The sequence below is a fragment of the Ursus americanus genome, chromosome 17, assembly GCF_024610735.1.
Source record: "Ursus americanus isolate L20-20 chromosome 17, mUrsAme1.1.p, whole genome shotgun sequence".
In the NCBI taxonomy this organism is placed as follows: Eukaryota; Metazoa; Chordata; class Mammalia; order Carnivora; family Ursidae; genus Ursus; species Ursus americanus.
Window position 1 is genome coordinate 40,223,390 of NC_142143.1, and position 24,484 is coordinate 40,247,873.

Sequence of the window (24,484 nt, forward strand, 5' to 3'; positions counted from 1 at the left end):
ATCCTAGTATCATTGTATCATCCTAGTATCTCCTGGATTACTGCAGTAGCATCTTAACTGAATTCCCAGTTTCTACCCTTTCCCCACTACTACAGTTATTGTCAACACAGAGAAACTTTAAAAATGTAAGTCAAATCATGTTGTTCCTTCCTCTGAACCCGCCAGTGAGTTCTCATATTACTTAGAATTAAAGGCCAAGATCTATAGTGGCCTGCTCAACCTACTGGATCTGCTTCTACTTTTGTTCCCTTACTTCTGTGATTATATCTCCCATTACTCTTTCATCCCTTTGCTCACATTGTTCTAGCCACATTGCTTTCTTGCTATTCCTCAGACTTACAGGTTAGGCACTTAAGACCTTCTGCACTGGCTCTTCCCTCTGACCTGAAACTCTTTTTCAGATATCTACATGGCTAATTCCCTCCCTACTTCAAATGTTTGATCAGATATCATCTTTTCAGTGAGACCTATCATGAACATCCTATATAAAATTGTAACCCTTTCCTCCCTGGTTTTTCTTAGCCTGCCTTATTTTTTTCTCATAACATCACCTCTAACATATAACCTTTTAAAAAATTTTTTACTTAGTTAACATATAGTGCAATATTGGTTTCTAACAAAAGACTTCTAATTTATTGTATTTATTGTTTGTCTCTTTCTAGAATATAAGCTCCATGAGATTAGGGTGTTTTGTTTATTGATGTATTTTATTATTTTAAAGATCCAGTTGGTTTTATTAAATGACTCATGAATCAGGCAGCATCCCATCTAGCAAGTAGAGGGGGACTCCTCCATTGATGTATTTTAAGTAACTAGTACAATGTCTAGGAATAAATAAACCCTTAAAATGGAATGGATAGGATGAAAAAAATTGGTAAAATACTTTTGACGTTGAAGCTTCCTATGGGTGTTTTATTATTTTGTTTTTAGTATTGCTAATTTCTAGCATAATGACTGTCAGTATTCAAATATGAATTTTAGTGTGCATTTCATAGGTGTAGTAGTTTTTGTATGATTTGTTTTGGATTATTATTTATTCATACAGGTAATTGAGGTGACAAGTGCAACAAGTGTTTCTTAAATGTCTACTGTGAACTAGCACTGTGAGTAGACAGATGAGTAGAATGCAGTCTTTGTCCCTGAAGAGAATTAGATCATGAGAACAAATAATTACAATGCATTGTAATACATATAGTAAGGAAGTGTACCCAAGGTTTATAAATTGAAAGTCCACTTAGCTTGGGCTAATTGTATTGGTTATATCAAAGAAACCAAAAGCCCAGTTAAAAAGTATTGTCTCCAGTGTTTATACTTCAGTGCAGCCTTTTATACTTGCAGAAACAGGAAAATGGTTTTCAAACTTCAAGAAATGACCAGAATTCTGCTGACTTACTGATTTTGGTTTTGTTAGCCCTTTTAAGGAAGGATTATTGGAGAGGTTATTAGAGACTTTTGAATATATATAGTTATTATAAGTTTAGTCTGGAGGTTTTGTTAGTTAAATAAGTTCAGAAGAAAAAGACTTGTGATGAAGACATGCTTCTAAGACTTCCAAAATAAAAACTATAAAAGTGATATATATTCCTTGTAAAAATGGGAAGACACAGAAACACAAAGAGTATTTTATATGTAATGTTCTATAATTTGCCTTTTCCACCTAATGTGGCCTTCTTTCTAGTTTATATATAAAGTAAATACACAAAGAGTATGTAAAGACCTACCTAATTTTTAGAAGTTGCTACATGGTATTCCATTGTATTTATGGTATAATTTAAGCAAACTCCTAATGATTCACATTAAGGTTGTTCCAGTTTTCTCATCATATCTATTACTTTGTTGGAAGTGTTTATATATCTTCGTGCATTTGTATAAACAAATAAATGTGGCATAATTATTAGCCTCAAAATTACTGGATTAAAGTATACATATTTTAAATTGCCCTTCCAAAAATTGTTATGATTTATATTCTTCTCACAAAAGTATATGAGAATACTTTTTCCTACATTCTTGCCAGGGTTGGCAATATTAGCACACTTTTTAGTTTTTGCCAGTGTAATCATAAAAAAAAGAGCATTTATTTCCTTAATTGTAAGTAGATTTAAATATCTTTTTAAACTTCGAACAGTCTCATATCTGTAACCTTTCTCTTGCTGTTCTTCAGTTGGTATATTTTCTTTTCTTCCATTTTTTTCTCTGAACCTTTACCATTCTTTGCCCATGTCAAAATCTGTTTTCTCCCTGATTGGATTTCCCAGTAACCTCATCCTAAAATGATTTCTCCTTCCTAATACACGTACTGCTTTATTTTCTAGTCCTAATACATACGATTTTTTTTTTCTTCTAGGTTTTTCAAATTTACAGGATGGCTAAACATTAACGGAAAGAGAAGCATAAACTTACCTTCTTTCACTATGGATGCAGGTTTGGCAGATGGAGAACTGGATCAAACTTTGGTGAGTGGTTCAAATATAGTATAATAAGGTACTATCACCTACAGCTGTGAAGTGTTTGATGTAAGCCATCATTTTATTTAAAAAAAATGTATTTAAAACTCAAAAAAATTTTTTAAATAATTCTTGAACTCCTGCTGATGTGAAAATGACAGATACTTTAAAGCTTGTTGAAGCCAAACCCAGTCAGTTTTCTGACATTTCTGTCCTATGTCTTCCTCTGCTTACTTGTATTAACTTGGTCCCAGCCCTTGGGATGGTAAATTCTTTGGGATAATGCAGAGGCCAACTTTTTTGTTTCATATTGCTATGAAATTATATTGAGATGCTTGTAAATTTTTAATTTAGTGAAAGTCCTTCATTCAAACTCAAATGTAGGAACAGTCTAATGATTGATAGCAAAATGCAATTTTGTTTACTTGTGTTAACTTGTTCCCAACCTTTTTTGAATTTCTGGTTCAAACTTGTCTTAGTTTCTTAAAGGGTCAAAAAAAGTTAAACGTTAAAATAACTTGTTAATAGAAAATAAAATGGGCATGGAAGTAATTTGGTTTACAAAGGTTATTGTCACAGCGATTATAAAAGGAAAACTGATGGTAGGTTATTTTATTTTCACTATGATTTCAGCAAAATCAAGATTAAAGCCTTGTCTTAGAACATGTATACTTTGCCATAAATATCTTATTTAAGGTTAATGGACTTTTTAAACTCTTTTAGCTGAAATATTTTTAATCTCTTACTGATAATAAAAATGCCAGTAATAACAACAATTGCTGTTCTCTAAGTGTATACTTTGTCAGACTGCCCTCACAATAGCCATTAAAGGTAGGTATTTGTTTATTCTCACATTTATAGTTAGAGAAAAGGGCTCTGAGCGGAGGTTAATTATCTTCTCTAAGAGCTCACAGCTTGAGGGGTGTTTCAATACTTTGCCACTAATGTGTTGACTCTGTGCCTGTCTTTCTGAATAGAATTGCTTAAAATTTACTGTTACCTTTTAAACTAATGTCTAAACAGATAGTATTAAATTCTATCCCAGAATACCTGTGCTGTATTAATAAAATTTTATTCATTTTTTATTCTAAATCCTGTTGATAGAGATTGGAGCAAGATATTTAAAAAGCAGTGAGAACAATTTTCTTTTTCTTGTTCATTAAATTTCTTTTGTGAAATATTGTAGCTTATTTTACCAATAGTTTCAGTTGCATTACTGAAATATTCTGTATTTGAAACTAATCTTGAGATCTGCTTTTGAGTTACCTATTTATAAAATACCACCTTTGAACTACACTGCCTAAGCTGGTTACTATTTAGACCTAGGAGAAGTGGATAAGAACATGGGCTCTATAGGTATTTAACTACATGTTAAAATCTAAGCTCTGTTGCTTAGTTGTACGACTTGGGTGATTAATTAAATTCTCTAAGTTTTCAGTTTCCTCATATATTATATAAAGATAATAGTAATATCTACCTTCCAGAATTGTTTTGAGGTTTTTTTTTTTTTTAAGATTTTATTTGTCAGAGAGAGGGAGAGAGAGAGAGAGCACAAGCAGGAAGAGCCATAGGCAGAGGGAGAAGCAGGCTCCCATCTGAGCAGGGAGCCCAATGTGGGACTCGATCCCAGGACCCTGGCATCATGACCTGAGCTGAAGGCAGACGCTTAACCAGCTGAGCCACCCAGGCGACCCTATTTTAAGTTTTGATTGAGATAATGTATCTGTAAAGTGCCTATTACAAAGCCACAGACATTATAAACATCCAATAAATAAAAGCTACTACTATTATTGTTGATATAACTAGTTGTATCAAGCCCTTCTCTCCAAAAAGATAAATAATTAGAAGGCAAGAGATGCAGTAAAACACATTGAAAAAGCCCTAGGCTATTCAGTAATTTTGGCTTTATACTTTCTCAGAATCTCAGTTTTTCTTCCTAAAATATTTAGGCAAATATTCTACTTCAGTAAAAAATACATAGGCAGGAATACTCATTCTGACTACTTGATAGAGACAGTATGATCTAGAGAAACCAGAAAGTTCTTTGAAAATATGAAGTAGTGTGTCAATATGAGTTGGTAGTGTTTTTAAAAAATTATTGCATGTACTAGTTTTTAAAATATCAGTAAACTTTTTTTTAATTGCAGCCTTTGTACAAAGTACTATGCCTGGTGAAGGGGATGCCAAGAGATGCACATTATAGTCTGTCTGAATTGGGTTTATTTTGGGAAGACTAAAGAGATGGATAAATAAGGCAATACAGATTTACTCAGTGTTAAATGATGGACATAAACAAGGCAGAGTTTACAAGCTGTGAAGAGTGGGTGGTTGTTAAACACTGGGGTAGTTAGAAAAGCTTTCTTAAGAGAACATACACTTTGACTAGCACAAGTAAATAGTGAACATAGGATTGAAAATGAGCAAGGAATGCATTCTAGGAAGGGAGGATAACAAGAGACAAAGCTAAATGGGGGAGGTAATTGCTTATGGCTTTTTTTTTGGGGGGGAGAAATGAATTAGAAAAATTAAGGTAGATTGGAAGGTGGTGTTATTTACAGGAATCATTGATTCATGAGGCAGATAGAGACCAAAATTGTAGAAGGTTTTGAGTGCCAGACCCGGGATTTTGAACTTGGAAAGCCATAGTATGTCACTGAATGTTTTTATGTAGATAGATGAATCTGGAAGCAGGATATAAAAAATTAGGAAGAGTAAAAGATATTAAGAGACTATTATAGTAGTCTTGGTGTGAGGTTGTAAAAACTTGGATTCAATATGACTGTCAGTGTCCATTAATTTAATATTCTTCTTCCATAGGAGATTACTTTTTCTATATATTTTTTTAAGTAAGCTCCACACCCAATGTGGAGCCCAACATGAAGCTTGAACTTACAACCCTGAAATCAAGACCTAAACTGAAATCAAGAGTTGGACAGTTAACCGATTGAGCCGCCCAGGCGACCCTACTTTCTCTTTTTTTAAAAACTTCTTTTGCCCATTCATTATTCCACTTGTGTATAGTTCAATTTTTGTGGTAGTGTTAAGTAGTAAATATTGAAAAATATGGATTGAATATCTGTACATGGAACTAATATATTTCAGAACACAAGTATACATTTAATATGTGTCTTAAATGATATTTTGTAAAAGTCCAGAACTTAGATCACTTTAGCAATTAACCACTAAGAAATGCTTTAAGTGCAGGAGTTACATTTTTATTAATAGATTGAGGTAGACTATGTGAAACCTTTTTTTATTAGGAAAATTGAATGTGTTTTTCATCTTAAGGACAGTCATTATATCTTTTGAATATTTTATATATTATTTCTGTTGCCAGAAGAAACCTTTCTTAAGAAGGTCTGTTAGAGGTAAAAATCTTTTGTTGTATTATAAATGAATTATATAAATGACTTTTCAGAAGAGAATACATTTTTTAAAATATGTGTGAATCTTTTGTATTGTAAGGCGCTCTCAACTGAAGTAATCTTTCTAAAGATTCTATTATAAATTGGGTACTTTGAATCAAAGGATTTCTGAAATGTAAGGAAATGCAAAGGTGATTTAGTTCAGTAATTCTTAGAATGTAGTAAATGAGTCTTTCTAATGGGCCTAGCTAGAGATTATCCAGCTTCCTGAAATTTTTATTTTTAGGTACTTACTAGGTGGGTGTTTCATGATTACTGTAATTTGGTGTTCACAAAGTAAATTGGTATGTTACTAGACTTAACTGAGAGCTTTAAATCATATTCTAAGAAGTGTGGCTACTGTATATAATATTTGGCAACATTATATAGCTTGTCTATTTGGCCATGCCAGTTAATGGAATTGCCCCAGTGTTTGGTAACATCAAGTATTATTTTGAGTGGTCCTAAATCATGTAAATTCTTAGGTTGCAGAAATCTTCTTACATAAAATAATAAAACAACTAGAAATTTTAGTCACCAATTTGTTACTTACATACTCATTCTCTCTTATATTAAAAGAGTTCTAATAGCTGCTTGCTAACTGTAAGAATTTATATTTTAATCACATTTAAGAATGATGCTATCTTTCTTGAACTTTTTATTATGGAAATTTTCAAATATATTTTTTTAAAAGATGGACTAGGGTAGTGAATCATCATGTACTTATCACTTGTCTTCAGCAATTACCAATTCTGGTCAGTCTTGCATCATCTGTAGTCCCACCTTCCCATCCCATGTTTTTTTTTGGAGCAAATCCTGGATAAATCATTTTTTTTTTTGTAAGTATTTCAGTAAATATCTCTAAAATATCAAGACTTTTCTTTAAACTTTAACCATAAATACCATTAGTATCCTAAAAACGAGTAATTCTTTAATCAAATAACTAGTCAATGCTTTAATTTCCCTGGTTGTCTCATAAATATTATTTTTTATAATCCTTATGTTGGCCTTGGTTGGTAAGTCATTGAGATCTTTTTTAATCTTGCGAGTCTCTCTTGTATCTGTTTTTAATTTTTCCTTTTCAGTTTATTGAAATAAATAAATAAGGTAATTTGTCTTGTAGAATTTCTCACAATCTGCATTTTCCCCCATGGTGATTATTTAATGTGTTCCTCAGTCACTTCTGTTTCTCACAAGTTGGTATTAGAGACTTGCTCAGACTCTTTTTTGACAAGTATACTTTATTGAGGGTCTTGTGTATTATACACCATCAGGAGGCATATAATGTCTGTCTCTCTTCTTGTGATAATAGCAGCCTTGATGATCATTGCCTAGATATGTTAATTCACTAAGGGTATAAATTAGTATCCTAAGTGGCTTACAAAAATGGGGGCTGGAGAGAATAACTGTGACTAGTCCCTACCTTTCACACGAACCAACCCACCTATATTTTGTCTTCTAGACTATTAATCTTTTTGCCATTTTATAACTTTATTGAACCTTCTAAAGGGAGACATTTTTTAAAAGGATAAAACAATTTGACAAATATGCTTTATTATCATCTTTAATTTATTAACCTTACAGTTAGTAGTATTTATTTATTTATTTTTCTCTCTCTTTTTTTTTTTTAATTTTTTTAATTATATTATGTTAGTCACCATACAGTACATCCCCGGTTTTCGATGTAAAGTTCGATGATTCATTAGTTGCGTGTAACACCCAGTGCACCATGCAATACGTGCGCTCCTTACTACCCATCACCAGTCTATCCCATTCCCCCACCATCCTCCCCTCTGAGGCCCCCAGTTTGTTTCTCATAGTCTATAGTCTCTCATGCTTCATTCCCCCTTCTGATCACCCCCCCTTTCTTTACCCCTTTCTTCCCCTACCGATCTTCCCAGTTCTTATGTTCCATAGATGAGAGAAATCATATGATAATTGTCTTTCTCTGCTTGACTTATTTCACTTAGCATTATCTCCTCCAGTGCCGTCCATGTTGCAGCAAATGTAGTTAGTAGTATTTAAATATTTGTAATGTTTGAACTTCCCAAGTGAGAAAATATCACTCAGTTATTTCTTATTGTATGGTACTTAGATTCTGTCTTACTATAGCTTCATTTTTTTGACTTGTTAAATGTTCTTATTAGAAGCTTGAATAATATAATGTAAAAACTTTGTAGATATATAACGGCACTCTAATAAACTCTAATGGGAATTGAAAAAAGAGTTAGCTTTTTTTAAATTAAGATTTTATTTATTTATTTGAGATAGAGCACAAGCAGTGGCAGAGGGAGAGGGAAAAGCAGCAGGGAGCCAGACTCCGCACGCTATGCCAGGACCCTGAGATCATGACCTGAGCCGAAGGCAGATGCTTAACTGACTGAGCCTCCCATGCACCCAAGAGTTAGCTTTGAAAAAGAAAAGTAGCCAGTGATTTACACAGTACGTCAGCAGAATTCTAAGCCAGAAATCTTTTGTATTTCCATTATGCATGGAGAGCTTCTCCAGTTAATGGTATCTGATGTTATTCACCCATTTTCTCATTCTCTCATGAGTGTACAGTGCACTTTTCCAGAGACTACATGAGGTGATGATGTCATCAGTCTTCTGGCTAATGGAGTGTGTGCTTGTATATTCTTGTGTTTTCAAGTTTTCTTAGTTTAATTTTTTCCTAAGCAGTATTTTTTTATTTAAATTAACTTTATTTTTTAGAATAGTTTTAGACATAGAAAAAAATTACAGAGTTCCCCTCTACTTTGTTCTCAATTTCCCCTATTACTAACACATTTATGGTACATTTGATATAATTAATGAATCTAGGTTGAGACATTATTAACTAAAGTCCATACGTGATTCAGATTCCCTTAGTTTTTACCTATTGTCCTTTTCTGTTCCAGGATCCCATTTGGAATAGCACATTATATTTACTAGTCATGTTTCCTTAGGGTCCTCTTGACTGTGATTTCCTTGTTTTTGATGACCTTGACAATTTTGAGGAGTACTGGCTAGATATTTTGCACAATGTCCTTCAGTTGAGATTTGTCTGTTTTTCTCCGATTAGACAGGTCCTTACGGGTTTTGGGGAAGAGACCACAAAGGTAAAATGCCATTTCATCACATCATTGCCAAGGGTATATACTGTCAACCTGCCTTGTCATTTCTGATGTTGACTTTGATTACATGGCTGAAATAGTGAGTTTCTCATTTTTAATTTATAATAGGGCAAATAACGGGTATAATGCACATTAAACAGCAGCTCTTTGGAGTCTTCAGTAATTTCTGGGACAGTGAAGGGATCTGGAGACCCAAAAGTTTGAAAATTCCTCAAGCCTTTAGCAATTAACACTTTAAGGAAGAATACTTTATAGCTACCTGATATGAAAGGAGGGATCCAGAAGGTGATGGGGGTGGGGGCAGGGTAGAAAGAAGAAATGATAGGGCCTTCAGGAATGAGGGAGTGATGATCAAGATAAAATCTGACTACTACAGAATTGTACCTAGCATTATGATCTGTATCTTTCAAGGAGTTTTGTTTTTGTTTTGTTTCTGTTTTCATTTTGACATTTACAGATATTGGTTGAATGCTTACCTATTTTGTCTTTTATGAGTTTTAATGTTTTGTCTGATTCATATCATCTGCAAATAATAGTTTATTTCTTTCCGGTCCTTATACAGTTAGGACTGTGGTTTTGTGTATGTATGCCTGCAGGTGAAAGTTGGTGGGTGTTTACAGCCTTTTATAGTTTTCCAGAAATTCATCTATTTTGTGTAATTTTCAAAATTATTTAAGATTCATTATTATATGAAGATAAAATTTGATTAAAAGTTCAAGAAAATCTCTGCCTGTTCAGCTATTTAAGAGAATAGAGCAATTAAGAGATTTTTATCCAGACCTCAAGTCACTTTAGTAGGTTTTCATTAAGACTGCTTCAGAAGTCACCTTAAGGTGAAAACACTTTATGGTGAAAACAACAGCAATGGTGCAAAAAAAAAAAAAAAAAAAAAAAACCATGGGAAGGGAAATGAATTTGTGTGTGTGTGTGTGTGTGTGTGTGTGTATACACATAAAACTTAATTTTACTTTTGGTCAAACATTTATTGAGTTTAGAAAACTAACCTACCTTCACAGAGCACATCTATGCACATGCTACCTTACACTTGTGTTTAGGTCTCACAGACAGTATTGTTTGCTGCTTAGGGTAATTGGTAGAAGATAAAACTATAAGATGGGGGCGCCTGGGTGGCTCAGTCAGTTAAGTGTCTGCCTTTGGCTCAGGTCATGATCCCAGGGTCCTGGGATTGAGTCCTGCATTGGGCTCCCTGCTCAGGAGGAAGCCTGCTTCTCCCTCTGCCTTTTCCCTCTGCTTGTGCTCTCTCTCTCAAATAAATAAATAAAGTCTTTTTTTTTTTTTCCCAAAAAAATAAAACTGTAAGAAGTGAATAGCAACTAACATTTATTAAATTTCTATCACATGCCAGAAACTATTCCAAGTGCTTTTCAGGTAAGCTTACATAATTTTCTAATAACCTTATGAGATAGTAGTATTACCCTCATTTAATAGAAGCGAACACAGAAATAGGGACGTTGCTCAGGGTCATACCACTAGTAAGTGGCAGAACTGGATACGTTTTGGCTCCATAGGCCAAGCTTTCATTATTTTCCTATACTGCATCTCAACCTAGTTAGAATCAGAATATAAAGATCCTTGAATACTATTTTTACACTTTGAAATTTTTGTTTTTAAGGTAACGTCAAACCAGAGTTTTTTGTTCTTGTTTTTTGGGAGTCAGTAAACAACCTGTTTAGAATTGTGACTTGGGAAAATGATCTTGGCAGAATTATGGAATATTGCAGGGACAACCAGCTGAACATTATAGAGCTATCTCTGAGGTATCTTGAAAAATCCCAGTGCCCAGGTTGCACCCCTGTTCAATTGAATTAGAGTCTTAGTAGAGGGTGAAATGCAGACATCAGTACTTTTTAAAAGTCTCGCAGGTGATTTTAATGCATGGCCAAAGTTGAGAACTATAGAAATAGAGGCTATTAGCCCAGGGAATAAGTTAGCATGCAGTTGTATAATCTAGGTAGAAGGCAGTTAAAACTTATACGGTAGTAGTAGCTGAATAGAAAATATGTCCCTTTTGGATTTTGCTTTTTTTCCTGGATTTTTAGAATTTGCACTTTCCATATTTGGTTTAATTTATTGGAACGGAGAACAACAACAACAAAAAAAACCAAAAACAAACCAAAACAACCTCCCCCCACCAAAACCCCAAAAAACAAAAACCAACCTTATTTTTGCACACTTACTGGTGTCCTGATCTTGGCTTGGTATCTCACATACTTTCTCATTTAATCTCCATAATACTGTGGGGTAGATATTACTCTGTTTTTAGAGGTGAAGAAATTGAGACTCTGAGGGAGTTAGTAATTTTTCTAAGGTCACATGGCTAATCAGTGGGCCATGTTAGGATTTAAATATCCATACTCTTAATTTTGTTATTCTTGTCATTGAATGCAAAGGCTAATGTTTTTATATTATAATTTGATCTGTGTCATACCCAGCCTTTTAAAATTTTTATGTGCATTACCTAGTATAATAGTATGCTTTGAAAAGTATGTGATACATGATCTATTTTATTTAACTCAAAGCTTTGTTCTCCTATAACTAATTTTGAGTTTTCTACCTGGAGTCAGTATTTTGGCATTTAGGCAGTATGTAGTTGAAGAATAGTTGCTAACTGCATTTTTATGTTTGGTAGATATTATGAGTCATGAAAATTGACATTTCCATAATATTAGCAGTCTTTCCTGTGGCTTGATACTGAACAACATGATACGCTGATCAATGATTTGTTAGAAATAGACCTCTAGAAGGAAAGAAGGTATTTGTTATACAGTCCTTATGTCCTAATTGAGATCCTGGTCATGATTCAATAAAGAATGTGGGCTTATATATCTGTGTGAGGAATTGGCCAAAATGAAATTCCAAGTAACATAAACTCTTATTTCAGACTGAAAATCAAAGTTATTTAAGTAGGTCATAATCTTAAGCATCATACACTGAAATATTTTTGTATATGAGCTGTTTCTTACAATCAGTTGTCATATCTAACCTGGCATTATTGTGATGTGATTACATGGTTTCTGTTGTGCTGATCAGGTGACTAAGTATGGTTAGATCAGACACAGAGGAGAATGTTAATGAGCTCAAAGGCCAAGGTTTAATTCCTTTAATGGACAGTTCACTTTTTTCTTGTTTCATAACCACAGACTTCACCAGTAGTCTCACCAGATTCATGACATTAGTTGCAACTGACACAATCGATTTTTGAACTTCCCCTGTATGTGAAGTCCTTGATGAATGAGGTTGGTTTCATCATGGCAAGAGACCACCATTACCAGAAGAAATATAACTTATGCTCCATTACCAAAAACAGGTGGTAAATCTGTAACAGTGTTATTTATGAAGGACAGAATTATTTAAGAAAAATGATGGGGAGGGGCACCTGGGTGGCTCAGTCGTTAAGCGTCTGCCTTCGGCTCAGGGCGTGATCCCGGCGTTATGGGATCGAGCCCCACATCAGGCTCCTCCACTGGGAGTCTGCTTCTTCCTCTCTCACTCCCCCTGCTTGTGTTCCCTCTCTCGCTGGCTGTCTCTCTCTGTCAAATAAATAAATAAAATCTTTAAAAAAGAAAAGAAAAGAAAAATGATGGGGGAATTCCTAACAAAGGAATGTGGACATATGATAGCCAGAGACTAATAGTGGAAGAAAATATGAATATGCTTTACATTACAACTAAAGATGTTCTCAGGCATGGAGGTGATTTTCTATGTTGAGTTGTTATTATAACAGAATTTGAGGACTATAATAGATCTTATGAGCAAATAAAAAAGCTAAATTCAAGATATTTAATCAGGTTTACCCAGGGAATATTGAGAGAGCTAGGCTTAGAACTTAGATTTCAGAATTCAAGTCCATATTAGTTCTTTGTGTATCTATGTTAAGCATGCAGAATGTTAAGGTTTGGAAAATACAAAGAGAGAAGTAAGACTTTTTTTTACTGTTAGAGAATTTAAACCAATTCATTTCATAAACGGAGGAGCTCAGCGAACTACATATAAGAAATTCTTTGCTAGGTATTAGAGTTATAATGACTAAATCTTTTTTTCATTCATGCATTTGTCATTCAGTATTTGTTGATTGCCTACCATGTGCCAGGCTCTGTTCTAGTCTTAAGGGATACAACAGTAACCAAAACAAACTAACTTCTTACTTCAGTGGAGCTAACCTTCCAGTGGAGGAAGACAAAAACAAACAAACAAACAACAACAACAAAAAAAACAAAACCAAACATAAATACGTACTGTTAAGTGGTGATTGTTGTGATGAAAAATAAAGCAGGGTAAGATGGATAGAGAATCCAGAATAGGGGATGGGTGTTGCTATTTTCTGGGAATACTATGGAAGTCTTAAGATGAAGTTACTTTTTTTTTTTTCCTAGAATGGGGGATGGGGCAGAAGGAGAGAAAGAATCTTTTTCTTTTTTCTAAGATTTTATTTATTAGAGAGAGAGAGCACAAGCAGGAGTGTAGAGGGAGAAGGAGAAGCACACTCACCGCTGAGCAGGGAGCCCAACACAGGACTTAATCCCAGGACCTTGAGATCATGACCTGAGCTGAAGGCAGACACTTAACCAACTGAGCCACCCAGGCGCCCCGAGAGAGAGAGAGAGAGAGAGAGAGAGAGAGAGAGCGCGTGAGAGAGAGAGAATCTTAAGCAGGCTCCATGCCCAGCATAGAGCCGCATGTGGGGCTCCATCTCAACAACCCTGAGATCATGACCTGAGCTGAAATCAAGAGTTGATGCTTAACTGACTGAACCACCCGGGTGTGCGTGATGAAGTTACTTTTGAACAGTCTTGAAGGATAAAAGCCAGTGCGGAGCTTGCAGGTCTGTTAGGCAGACTGTGGTGGTTAGGCTGTTAAGTGTTGAGGTTTGTGAGGAAGGTGAGTTAGGGGTCTTTTACCTCCTCAGTCAGGACAATGGCGGTGTGGTGCAGGGGCACTCTCCCTAGGAGCGCATGGAACTCTGCGGGCTCTTCCCTACAGTTCGGCTTGATAGAAAGATGCAGTGGCAACACAGATGTAGTATCCCTTTGTCTTACCTGGTGTGGGAGGTCAGGAAATCCCTGAGCGAGGATGTGATATTTTATCTGAGATAAGAAGACTGAGTGCAGCAGGAGGGTGATTGGGGAAACCTTTAAGGATCTGGAGTTCAGGAGAGGTTAAGGTGGGAAACTAATTTGGGAAGTCGTTAGCGAATAGAGCCCATTTGAAAATTAAGTTAGTGGAATCATCTGGAAAAAGCATGTTGAATGGGGACAAAAGAGATTCTAGGATGCAACCTGGGGGGCAGGGACAGAAGGGGAAGGGAGCCAAGCAACAAGAAGGAAGAAGAGAAAGGAGAGAAAATAGCTTGGAAACTGGGGAATGGGAGAGAGTTGAGAAAAGGAGTGATCAGTGGTGGCCAGTCCTAAAGAGTGGTCAGTTAGGTTTAGCTGGAAAAGGTAAGGTTGGCTAGACTTGAAATGTCTAATAGTATAGCCAGTTATGACTAATTTACATTCAAATTAAATAAATTCGGCTCCTCGGTTTTCACTAGCTGCATTTCAAGAATTTAACAGCTACATGTAGTTAGTAGCTACTCTATTGGATAGTGTGGATATAAACTATTTCCATCATTGAAGAAAGTTCTATTTGATAGCAGTATACTAGACCATTATAATATTAGGGAAAAGTTAAATAAAAATTCATTTCTTAACTTATTTGTGATAGCAATAGAGAAAATATTATGAGACCACTAATTATGTATTACCAAAGAACTGATGTTAGGAAGTCAGAGTTTTATCTTGAACTGTGGTAGCAGAATTGGCAATTTGAGTTGAGCCTTCAAGGTCAGGGAACTTTCAAGCTATTGAACATGGAAGCAGAAAGAAAGGGTGAAAATTGCAGATCGCTCTGAGCACAATCAATTTACTAGACAGAGAATTTAGGTAAGTTGCAAAGCTATCCCATGGGGGATCGGAATACCTCTGTGGCATGGATAATTGGTCCATGCTGTAGACAATTTAAATATCAGGGTTTGGGGCTTATTTTCTAAAGAATGGGTACTATCAAATGTTTTTGAGTGGAGGAGTAACATGGCCAGTGTGATAGTTTGTGGTTAATTTGGTAAATTAAGTTCTTGGTTTTTCTTAGTCTTTGTCACTTGTTGCACTCCTAAGTAATCCTGCCTATGTCTACATACTGCTTTAAAAAAAAAATCTATAAAAGTACACTCATGTAAACTGTACCACTCACGTAAACTATTATTAAGCCTCACAACGATTCTGGAGAGTTGTAACATTTATAATTATATGTTCACATAGAAAAAAAATCTCAGAGTTCAATAACTTGCTGCTGATGGCGCTAGCTTGAAGAATGAGCAATATTGGGTAGACAAGATAATTTACCTCAATTTCACATAAATTACTATACAGTACATACCATATATGTATATATGTATATGTATATGTATATATGGTCATCTTGTCGGCAGTAGGGACCATGTCTTTATTGTGTTTTTGAGTTCCAGTACCTACCAGAGTAAATGAGTGAGGTGAGACTTAATGCAGGGACATCTATTGAAAGGGAGATGAGAAATGAGATGATGTGGGTCTGGCCTAGGTAATAGTATTAATGAGAATTGAAGGAAAGGACTAGATGTGAGGTAGACATTTTCTAGGTAAAAATAATCAGAACTTAATAATTTCATGAGATGTTGGGGGGAAAGAGTCTCAATGACTCAAGGGTTTAGGTCTGAGTGAAAGAGAGATGCTACCATTGAAAGACTTGGGCAAATTGCCATGAAAACTGGTTTCTAAGAGAAGCTAGTGAGTGCTGTTTTTGACTTAAAGATGCTTTCTAAAACCAGCTTAGAGCCCTTCCTTTGTTTACAGAATTTTAGAACCAGAAGTTAATTTGTAGTAATGTCTGAACATATAGGTAGCAATGTCTTGGAGTGGAGTTTTGGAGCTAGGGAAGGACTTGGAAGTCGTCTGAATAAAGGTAATAAATTACGCCTTAAGCATGAATGCAATCTGCAGGAAAGGAGCAGATTGAGAGAAAAAAAAAAAAGAAAGTTGAGGACTGAGCACTGGTTATGGCCACTCACTTACTGAATGAGAAGATGAAGTGGAGCCAGGAAAACAGGAGAAGGGAAGGCAGAGGAGTAGAGTACTTTAGAAACCAAGAGAGGAGAAAGTTTACATGGGGAAAAGGCTGATAGAATTAAATACATGCAGGGAGGATAAGAACTGTGAAAAAGCCCCAGAGCATGCCAGAGAGGACTTCACAGATTGACAGATTGACTGGAATTTCCCAAAGCCTCAGAGGTTTTTTTGTTTTGTTTTTTAAAAGGATTTAGTTTCCAGTGTAAACATATTATTGCACTTTTTTTTTTTTTGCTACTTCTTAAAAGATTAATGCACCACTTAATTCATTTGATACACTGGGTGCTCTCTAAATTCAGATTCAAGTATTTGACATTAAATCACTCCTGAGAAAATTTGTTTTTTTTTTAGATCTTGCCATATTCAGAAGTTGCTGAAGTTCAAGAGACAGTGAGTAATATATGGTGCTATGTTTGAAATGTTAACATTTTTGCATTTTTTGAGGATTTTGGGTTGGATTCTTAAAATCTATTTTTCACTATATTTTATCATAGATGATTATGTCATTATACTAAGTAACTCATGTAGATTGAAAAGATCACTTGTAAAATGTTTTCATTTTTTCCAAAATGTGTATGGATTTTTTTTTTTACTGTAAAAATAATCCATACCAATGGGGACATAGTTAAACAATACAGAAGAATATAATAAATAAAATTCTACCTTCTGGAGGCAACCACTTTTAATATTCTGGTGGCCTCTTTACTAAGTTTCTTCATATGTATATGTCTTACACATGAAATTTTATAGAAGTGGAGTCATACAAACTTCTGTAGCCTATTTTTAAAAGTCAATGTATAATGAATGCTGTTCAGTCAGTGAAAAAAAAACTTTAACGGCTACATAGTATTTCATTGTATAAATGTACTATTTAATAATAGATGGCTGTTTTAGATTACTGTAAGTGATGTGATAAAAATCTGTGGACACGTCTTTTTAAATATTTTAGATGATCACCTCAGTGTACATTCCTAGAAGTGCATTTGCTGAATCAAAAGTCTGATTAGATTATTTTAAAATAACTGCCTGGCATGCCAGTTAATATTCTCTAAGAGTGATAAGCTCTAGTTCCTAGAAAATATTTCCATAAAATATCTCCTGTAAAACTCAGGGATAAAATGTACACAATGTGTGTTTTGCAGTTCATTGCAAGAATATGAAAAGTTGAGTGTAGAAAGAGGACTCCTGTAGGAAGAAGAAATAAATCTCAGCTGCTGCATCTCTTACTGAAGACTCTTACTCTAAGGGCCGAAGATAGCACTAAATAGAGCACTCTTAGGATGTTTTATATAATCCTCCTTCCAAATTGTGCCAGCAGCATTGCTTGTACAATGAACACAACTTGATGAACTTTGTTGGGGGAAGAGGTGCAACTTGCTTGAAACTTTATTTTCAAGTTGTATCAAAGCTGTTTGTGCTTTGGCATAAGCTCAAAAGATGGCCTAAGTCAAATATGTATGTTGAGAGGGAGGTGCTTTGCTTAAGGCAATGGAATCAAGCTATAGCTCTTATGGGATTGTTTCTGTGTTATAAGGTGGCCATCTGTCCTGAATTGCTTAGGACTGAGGGGTTTCCCAGGATGAAGGGTGTGATTATGAACTTACTCCGTTACACTTCTGAAAGATAGTGGGTTTTATGCTAATTATAGATGGCGTGGCAAATATTTAGAAGTACATTAAATAAAATCCCATTTTTGCGTAATGCTCTTTTCCTGAGATTTGTAGACTAAATTCAGTAAAGATTTAGGTAATGGCTGTACTTCATGCTTTTAGTTAAAATAGTTGATAGTATACTAAATGATAAATAGAAAAACTCTCTAGGCATGTTACTATTATTTTATCACTTTCAGCCCGTACTTTCTGCCAAAATAGAGTATCTGTTTATATGACAAAGAAATTATTGAAATGACTGTGTGGACATTGTTGAAGTGATAATGACAAATATGATGTTATTCAGTTAGAGAAAATGTTTCCATCATATCTTTAATGGTCTTTTTTTGAACAGGCTGAAAGAAAGTTCCTGGATTCTTTGAGTTTCTAGTAGTATTTTGGTTCTCTAAGAAAAGCCAAGAAGAGTTGGCTAGCTTTTTATTTTTTAAACTATCTAACAAGATACTTATGTAGAATGTTTCCACATCAGTAATTTCACATTGTCTTTATTCATGTGTTATACAACATGGAACTGTGCAAATTAGGCGCTGGTCCTAAAAGCAGTAAAAGTAAGAAGTGTAGTATGCAATTTAGCCGTGTACACAAGTGATACAAGTTACCTGATAAAATTAATATATCCCATTTCCCGTTGGCATTACTTACACGCAACTCTGGGAGGATAGTTTCACTGTCCCAGTTTAATGCCTTTGCATCCACAACGTTCTGGGAAGGTTTCTGAAGTCTTGCTTTTTTTTTTTTTTTTTTTTTTTTATGTATTTCCACTTTTATTTAGAGTGTTTCAGCTTAATTCTTAGTTCTATTGTTCCATTATAATGTATGTTTTCTTTATAATGCCAGTTCTTTTTATTCTGTCGCATTTTTTAGTCTCCTGTGATTAAGCTCTTCAGGTCATATAACCTAACTGTCACACATACCATAATTTATACTGTTTCTTACCAGCCTGAACCTTTCTCTGTGCAGGTTTGTATGTCCAATTGCCTACTTGATATTTTGACTTGGATGTCTAACAGACATTTCAGAGTTAATCTATCTCAAACTTAGGACTTTTGTTTCTTTCTGTAAATTCACCCCTCTCACTGTCCTTTCCGTCTCAGACAATGACAGTTCCATCCTTCCAGGTGCTCAGACCCCAACGCTTATATCACTTTAATTCCTCTTTTTTTTTTTTTTTAAATTCATACTTGGTCTGTTTGGAAATCCTATTGGCTCTACTTTCAAAATATGTTCAGAGAACTCAACCGTTTTTTCTCACCCTCACTGCTACCACCTGGATCAAGTCTCCTTCATCTCTCCCCTAGATTATTACAGTAACTTCCTAACTGACTGTACTCATGCCCCTCTAGTCCATTCTCCACATAGCAGCCAGAACAATCATGTTAAAACATAATCAGATTATGTCACTCCTTTTCTCAGAAATCCAGTGGCTCCCCATCTCATTCAGAATAAAGCTAAAGTCCTGACGAGGTCCTGCATAATCTGGCACCCATTTACTTCTTTGACTTCATTTCCTACTACTCTCCTACTTGTATTTCAGCCTCTCTGGACTATTTACTATCCTCCATGCCCTCCAGACTTGCTTCCATCCCAGTCCTCCACTCTATACTCATTCCTCCCTCTGCCTTGAATACTCTTCCCCTTCATGTCCTTCTGGTAAACTTACTCATTTTATTCAGTCAATTCTGTAGTGAAGTCTTGTTAGTGAAGTCTATCTTAAATTATAACTCCCTCTTCTTTAACATTTTGTGTGTCCTTGTTCTCTGCTTATTTTTTCCTTAGTATTTATATTATATAATATGCAACAAATTTTTACTTGTTTAGTATGGTATTGTTCATCTCTCCCGCTAGAACATAACTACCACAAAGGGTAAAATATTTGTCTTTTTTATTCACTGCTATATCCCTTGGTGCCTGAAATGACACCTGTCTATATAATAGGTACTTATAAATATTTGGATGGATCGATCAGTGATAGGAATAGACAGTGTTTACTTTGATTCTTGAGTGTCTCAATATGAAAAAAATTAGATTAATAGAATCAGATATATATGACAAACATGCTTGAAGTTATAATGTTGAAAACATTTGAAACGAATATCAGAAGTTGCTGTATATGCTAGGGATTATTTTCTGGAAGCAGACAGGCAAGGAATACAGCTGCAAAGAAGTTGACATAATGCTGTTAATTAACAAAATTTGAGAATATATATGTTGAAAGTGAACTTAATCATTTATCCTAAATAGAAGACCAACTAAAAAACCTTCAAAAATGACTGGCCTTGTGAAATTAGAAAGTCCCATTGTGCATATATGGTTAGAACCATTGTTCTCCTTCAAGAAATTCAGATTTACTGGTGATTTAAATCTAAGGAAATCAGTTAATTATTCATATCAATACAAAAAGATATATTTAGAGACTGTCTATGAAATATTTGTCAGGTTTACCATGGTTGACTCTCCGTTTCCTTCTTTCCGTTTTCCAGTATCACATTAGTTATTTATTGGTACATAGCAAATCATCCAAAAATTAAGTGGTATAAAACAACAAGTATTTGTTATTTTATAATTTCTGTGGGTCAGGAATCCAAGAGCGGTTTACTAGGTGTCTCTGGCTCAGAATCTCTCAAATGGTTGTAGTCAGGCTACTGGGGAGGGTGTGTCCTGCAGTCTCATTTGAAAGCTTGACTGGGTGGATGGGAGGGCAAGGAGGGCCAAAGCAGGAGATTTATTTACAAACTCAAGTAGTAGTTGTTGACAGACATCGTTCCTTCACCTCATGGGCCTACCTACAAGGCTGCCTCATGACTGCAGTTGGCTTTCCCCAGGGAGAGCAAGAGACTATAAATAAGTTGGAGGTCATAGTCTTTTTACTGCGTAATCTTGGAAGTGACATCCGTTCACTTCTGCCATATTCTATTCATTAGAAGTGATTCAGTGAGTCCAGAATACTCTCAAAGAGAAGGGATTATACACAAAGACATGGGATCACTGGACTTTGTAGAGATCTCCTACCACAAATACTTTATAATCTTTTCCCACATACTTGCTAGTTGTGGTAACATGGCCATCAGTTATAAGGACTTGAGCACAATTAGTTTATTGTCATTACAGCTGTATTTTTTTTTTTTTTTTTTTTTTACCTGTGAAGCTGAAATCAGTTTATAGAAGAATGGGCAACTACAGAAAAATGACTAGAGCAAATACCTTTAAAGGAATTAAAACACAATTTCGATCATTAGGGAAGCAACAGGGCCAAGATTTTTCCGAAGGAGGCAAAGCAAACAACTGCTACCTTTCTTTTTGGTCAGATAATTAGGATTCCTTCATTCCCTTTAAATAAAAAAGCAAACAATAATGTCATCAGTGGAAATTTTTAATTCTTGTTGTAACTTTGATTTTGATGTTACTATACTTGGTATTTGAAATGAAGGAACCCTAGGGACTCTGTTTCTACCAAGGGAGACCAAAACACTTGCCGTAGGCAACATTTAGGATAATGTTGTATGTTAAAATAGTTACTAGACAAATGGTCAGTCTTTTACCCTTTCTTTTAGTGGATTGTGAGTTATTCATTTCAGAATTGGGCCTTCTTACTTCCTAACGACCAGTAGTAGCTCCACGTGCTAACACATCATATTTAGTGGGTCCAAGAAAATTTGTCTGACAATAAAACTTATCAGTTTATCATTCTAATCAATATTCCTCTTTGTGTTTTTTTTGCCATTTGAGAAAAAATTTGTTCTGCTTTGTTGATGTCTTTGTAAAAGCTCTTTGCACAATGCTTGGCATATAATAAGCACTCAGTAAATGTTCCTTTCTTTTTATAGAAGAAATAGACTGAATTTCTATGTAGTGTTAAGTGCTTTCATGGCATGCAGAACTAATATTTAATAGTGCATGGGTGTTATAGATTTTTAAACCATTTAAATTTAAAGAGTGAACAACATTGGGCTGTCCTTTACGTTTCCAAATAATTTCACCACTCCTAACCCATATCTTGTTAAAATTGAAAGTAATTTTTGATTTGAGTAATTTTCAAAACGAAATACTTAGTTGATTTCATTTTTGTCTTTCCATCTTTGTTTTCCAAAATTTAAACAAATATTTGATAATGCTTAAGCCAAGATCTTTTTATGTGTGGCAAAGGAAATTCCTTGTGAATTATGATTATTAGGATTGATGTGCATGTGCTTTCTATTTATAAACTAATGCTTATTTTCCTTGTCCTTTCGTTTCACTGCTGCTTCAACCCTGATGCATTTTGCTTCTTCCTGGTTTGGATTGTATTTGTTTGCTGCTCAATTACCCTGCATTTAAAGCTTCTTGGTGATAGCAAAGATGTCCTTGGGCCATCAAGTAAGTAGCCAAAGTTTGGCATATTTGGAGACGTGATATTTTGCTGTGTACTTATAAAAAGCATACGGTACTTCTCTTTTGATTATTAAGTCTTCTGCTTTTCTTTCTAGGCACTGAAATGCTAAGCAAAGAATGTAAATGGTCATTCAGTGCCCATCTAAGATTGATAGTGTTTGTATATTTACTTCTTGATTGTCTAAAGATAGATTATTTACTTAGCTAATTATCTACTTCATAATTCAGGACCTCTTCTTCATAGTATTCCTTTCTACAATCATCATAAAGCATAGATCAGACTTCTTTGAGACTGGACGTGGTACAAGAAATTCACTACCATTTGAAAATGAGAAATATTGTTTTATTTTTTCATAATCTTTACATAATAATTTGGTTATGAAACACATTTATTTGTACTTTGGGGATTTCATAAATGAAACATGTTTCATCTTAGGGATTTAGAAGGTGTACCCATTAAATTTATTTCTGAAAAAAGTTTTTTTGACCAGACACTGTGCTAGCTTTGGGGAGGATATATGAATAAAACATGTGCCCTACCCTTAAGGATCATGATAGTCTAGCAGGGGAGTTATACTCATTAATATATAATTTGAGAGCATTGTAACAGAGGCAACTTTTGTATTGAAAAATCATAAAATTACTGAGGTGAAAGGAACCACAGATATCATCTAATAAATCATTAAGTTTGTAGATAAAGAGCTGGAAGCTAAGAACTTAAATGATCAAGGAGTTAGAATTGGGTACTAACCCAGTGTGTTCTTTTCTGGTTTTAAAACATCATCATGAAACCATCAGTTTGCTGAATTCACATCTAACCAAATAATTAAAATATTATTGTGTCATAAATCAGATAGAGACTTAAACTTTACTGAAGGGCAATGTAGAAATTACATTGATTTAGAAAATTTTAGTATTTATTCCTGAACAGGTATCTGACCACTGCAAGTCAGTTCTCTGGGGCTCTTTTTTTTTTTTTTTTTCCATTGACTAAAGAAGGAGACTTCTTCGCCACGGTAATGGCAGCATTTTTCTAGTTGTAAAATTCTTTGGTATGGATTGGTTGCTATTTGTCTTTAATACTGATTATAGTATGTATGTAATTTTTTTCTAAAAAGAGACAATTTAAAGTAATATGCTAAAATTCCTTTTAAAGGTGCGCCTAGCTGGCTCAGTCTGTAGAGATTGAGCATGCAACTCTTGATTTTGGGGTTGTAACTTTGAGCCCCATGTTGGGTGTAGAGATTACTTTTTAAAATTTTTTATTATTTTTTAATATTTATTTGAGAGACTGAAAGAGAGAGCACAAGCAGGGGGAGTGGCAGGCAGGAGACGGAGGCTTCCCACTGAGCAAGGAACCTGTTATGGGACTCAGTCCTAGCACCTTGGAATCATGACCTGAGCCGAAGGCAGACACTTAACCAGCTGAGCCACCCAAGCATCCCGGGTGTAGATACTACTTAAAAGTAAAAATAAAATGTTTAAAAAAAAAAATCCTTTTTAAAATTCTGAATTGCAGCAGTTCATAGTATTTTAAATATATTGTTTATTATACAACCAGCATTATTAGAATAGTAGAAATTTTAAAAGTTGAAAGAAGTATACAGACATCAGAATATTTTTATGTTTTCTTGGCAGCCTTACTTGTGATACCTGGCAGATATTTTTAGTGGATTTTCCAATTACTGTAATTACCTCATATATTTAGATGTCAGGTGAACTGATTGGCAGTGCTGAACTGAAACATAGAGTTGAATTTTTTTTTTTAAAGATTTTATTTATTTATTTGACAGTGAGAGAGACAGCCAGTGAAAGAGGGAACACAAGCAGGGGGAGTGGGAGAGGAAGAAGCAGGCTCCAAGCGGAGGAGCCCAATGTGGGGCCAGATCCCAGGACCCTGGGATCACGCCCTGAGCCGAAGGCAGACACTTAACGACTGAGCCACCCAGGCGCCCCAGAGTTAAATTTTTAAGACCAATTACAATGGTTCTGTTTTAGTAATTGGATTTTATAAACAGAGGTCTTTAATTTCTATTTGGAATAGAAGAGATTTATTGTGGGTACATATTTTCTGCATACACAAATAAGAATATGCAATATATATTAGAGATGAGCTTATATTATACTCTGCCAGCTACTAAAAGGCTGAAGCTATATAGTTATTTACTAGAGATCATATATCTTTTAGAGTGAAAAGTGATTTCCTTAATATTAGGATCTGTATTGAATGAAAAAAACTATAATAATATATACCCAAACATACTTAGATTCTTTAAGTATTTGAGAATAGGTACACCATCTGTAAGGGGAGTCTTAGGATTT

At 34.8% G+C, this 24,484-nt stretch overlaps 1 protein-coding gene across 15 annotated transcripts in view; it reads left to right on the forward strand.

The window, feature by feature from the left end:
* The window catches only part of OSBPL8 (oxysterol binding protein like 8), a 157,770-nt gene that overhangs the window by 47,268 nt on the left and 86,018 nt on the right, over window positions 1-24,484 (forward strand). For 2 of the 15 annotated variants that reach the window (XM_045811146.2, XM_045811147.2), the window contains exons 1-3: window positions 2,514-3,046; window positions 16,476-16,514; window positions 22,111-22,147. In XM_045811146.2, the coding sequence (XP_045667102.2) occupies window positions 2,981-3,046; window positions 16,476-16,514; window positions 22,111-22,147 (142 nt within the window). In that variant the 5' untranslated portion in view covers window positions 2,514-2,980. Of the gene's footprint in view, window positions 1-2,344; window positions 2,454-2,513; window positions 3,047-16,475; window positions 16,515-22,110; window positions 22,148-24,484 lie in introns of those variants that run through there. The other 13 variants (XM_045811153.2, XM_045811154.2, XM_045811157.2 and 10 more) reach the window with 10 other exon arrangements.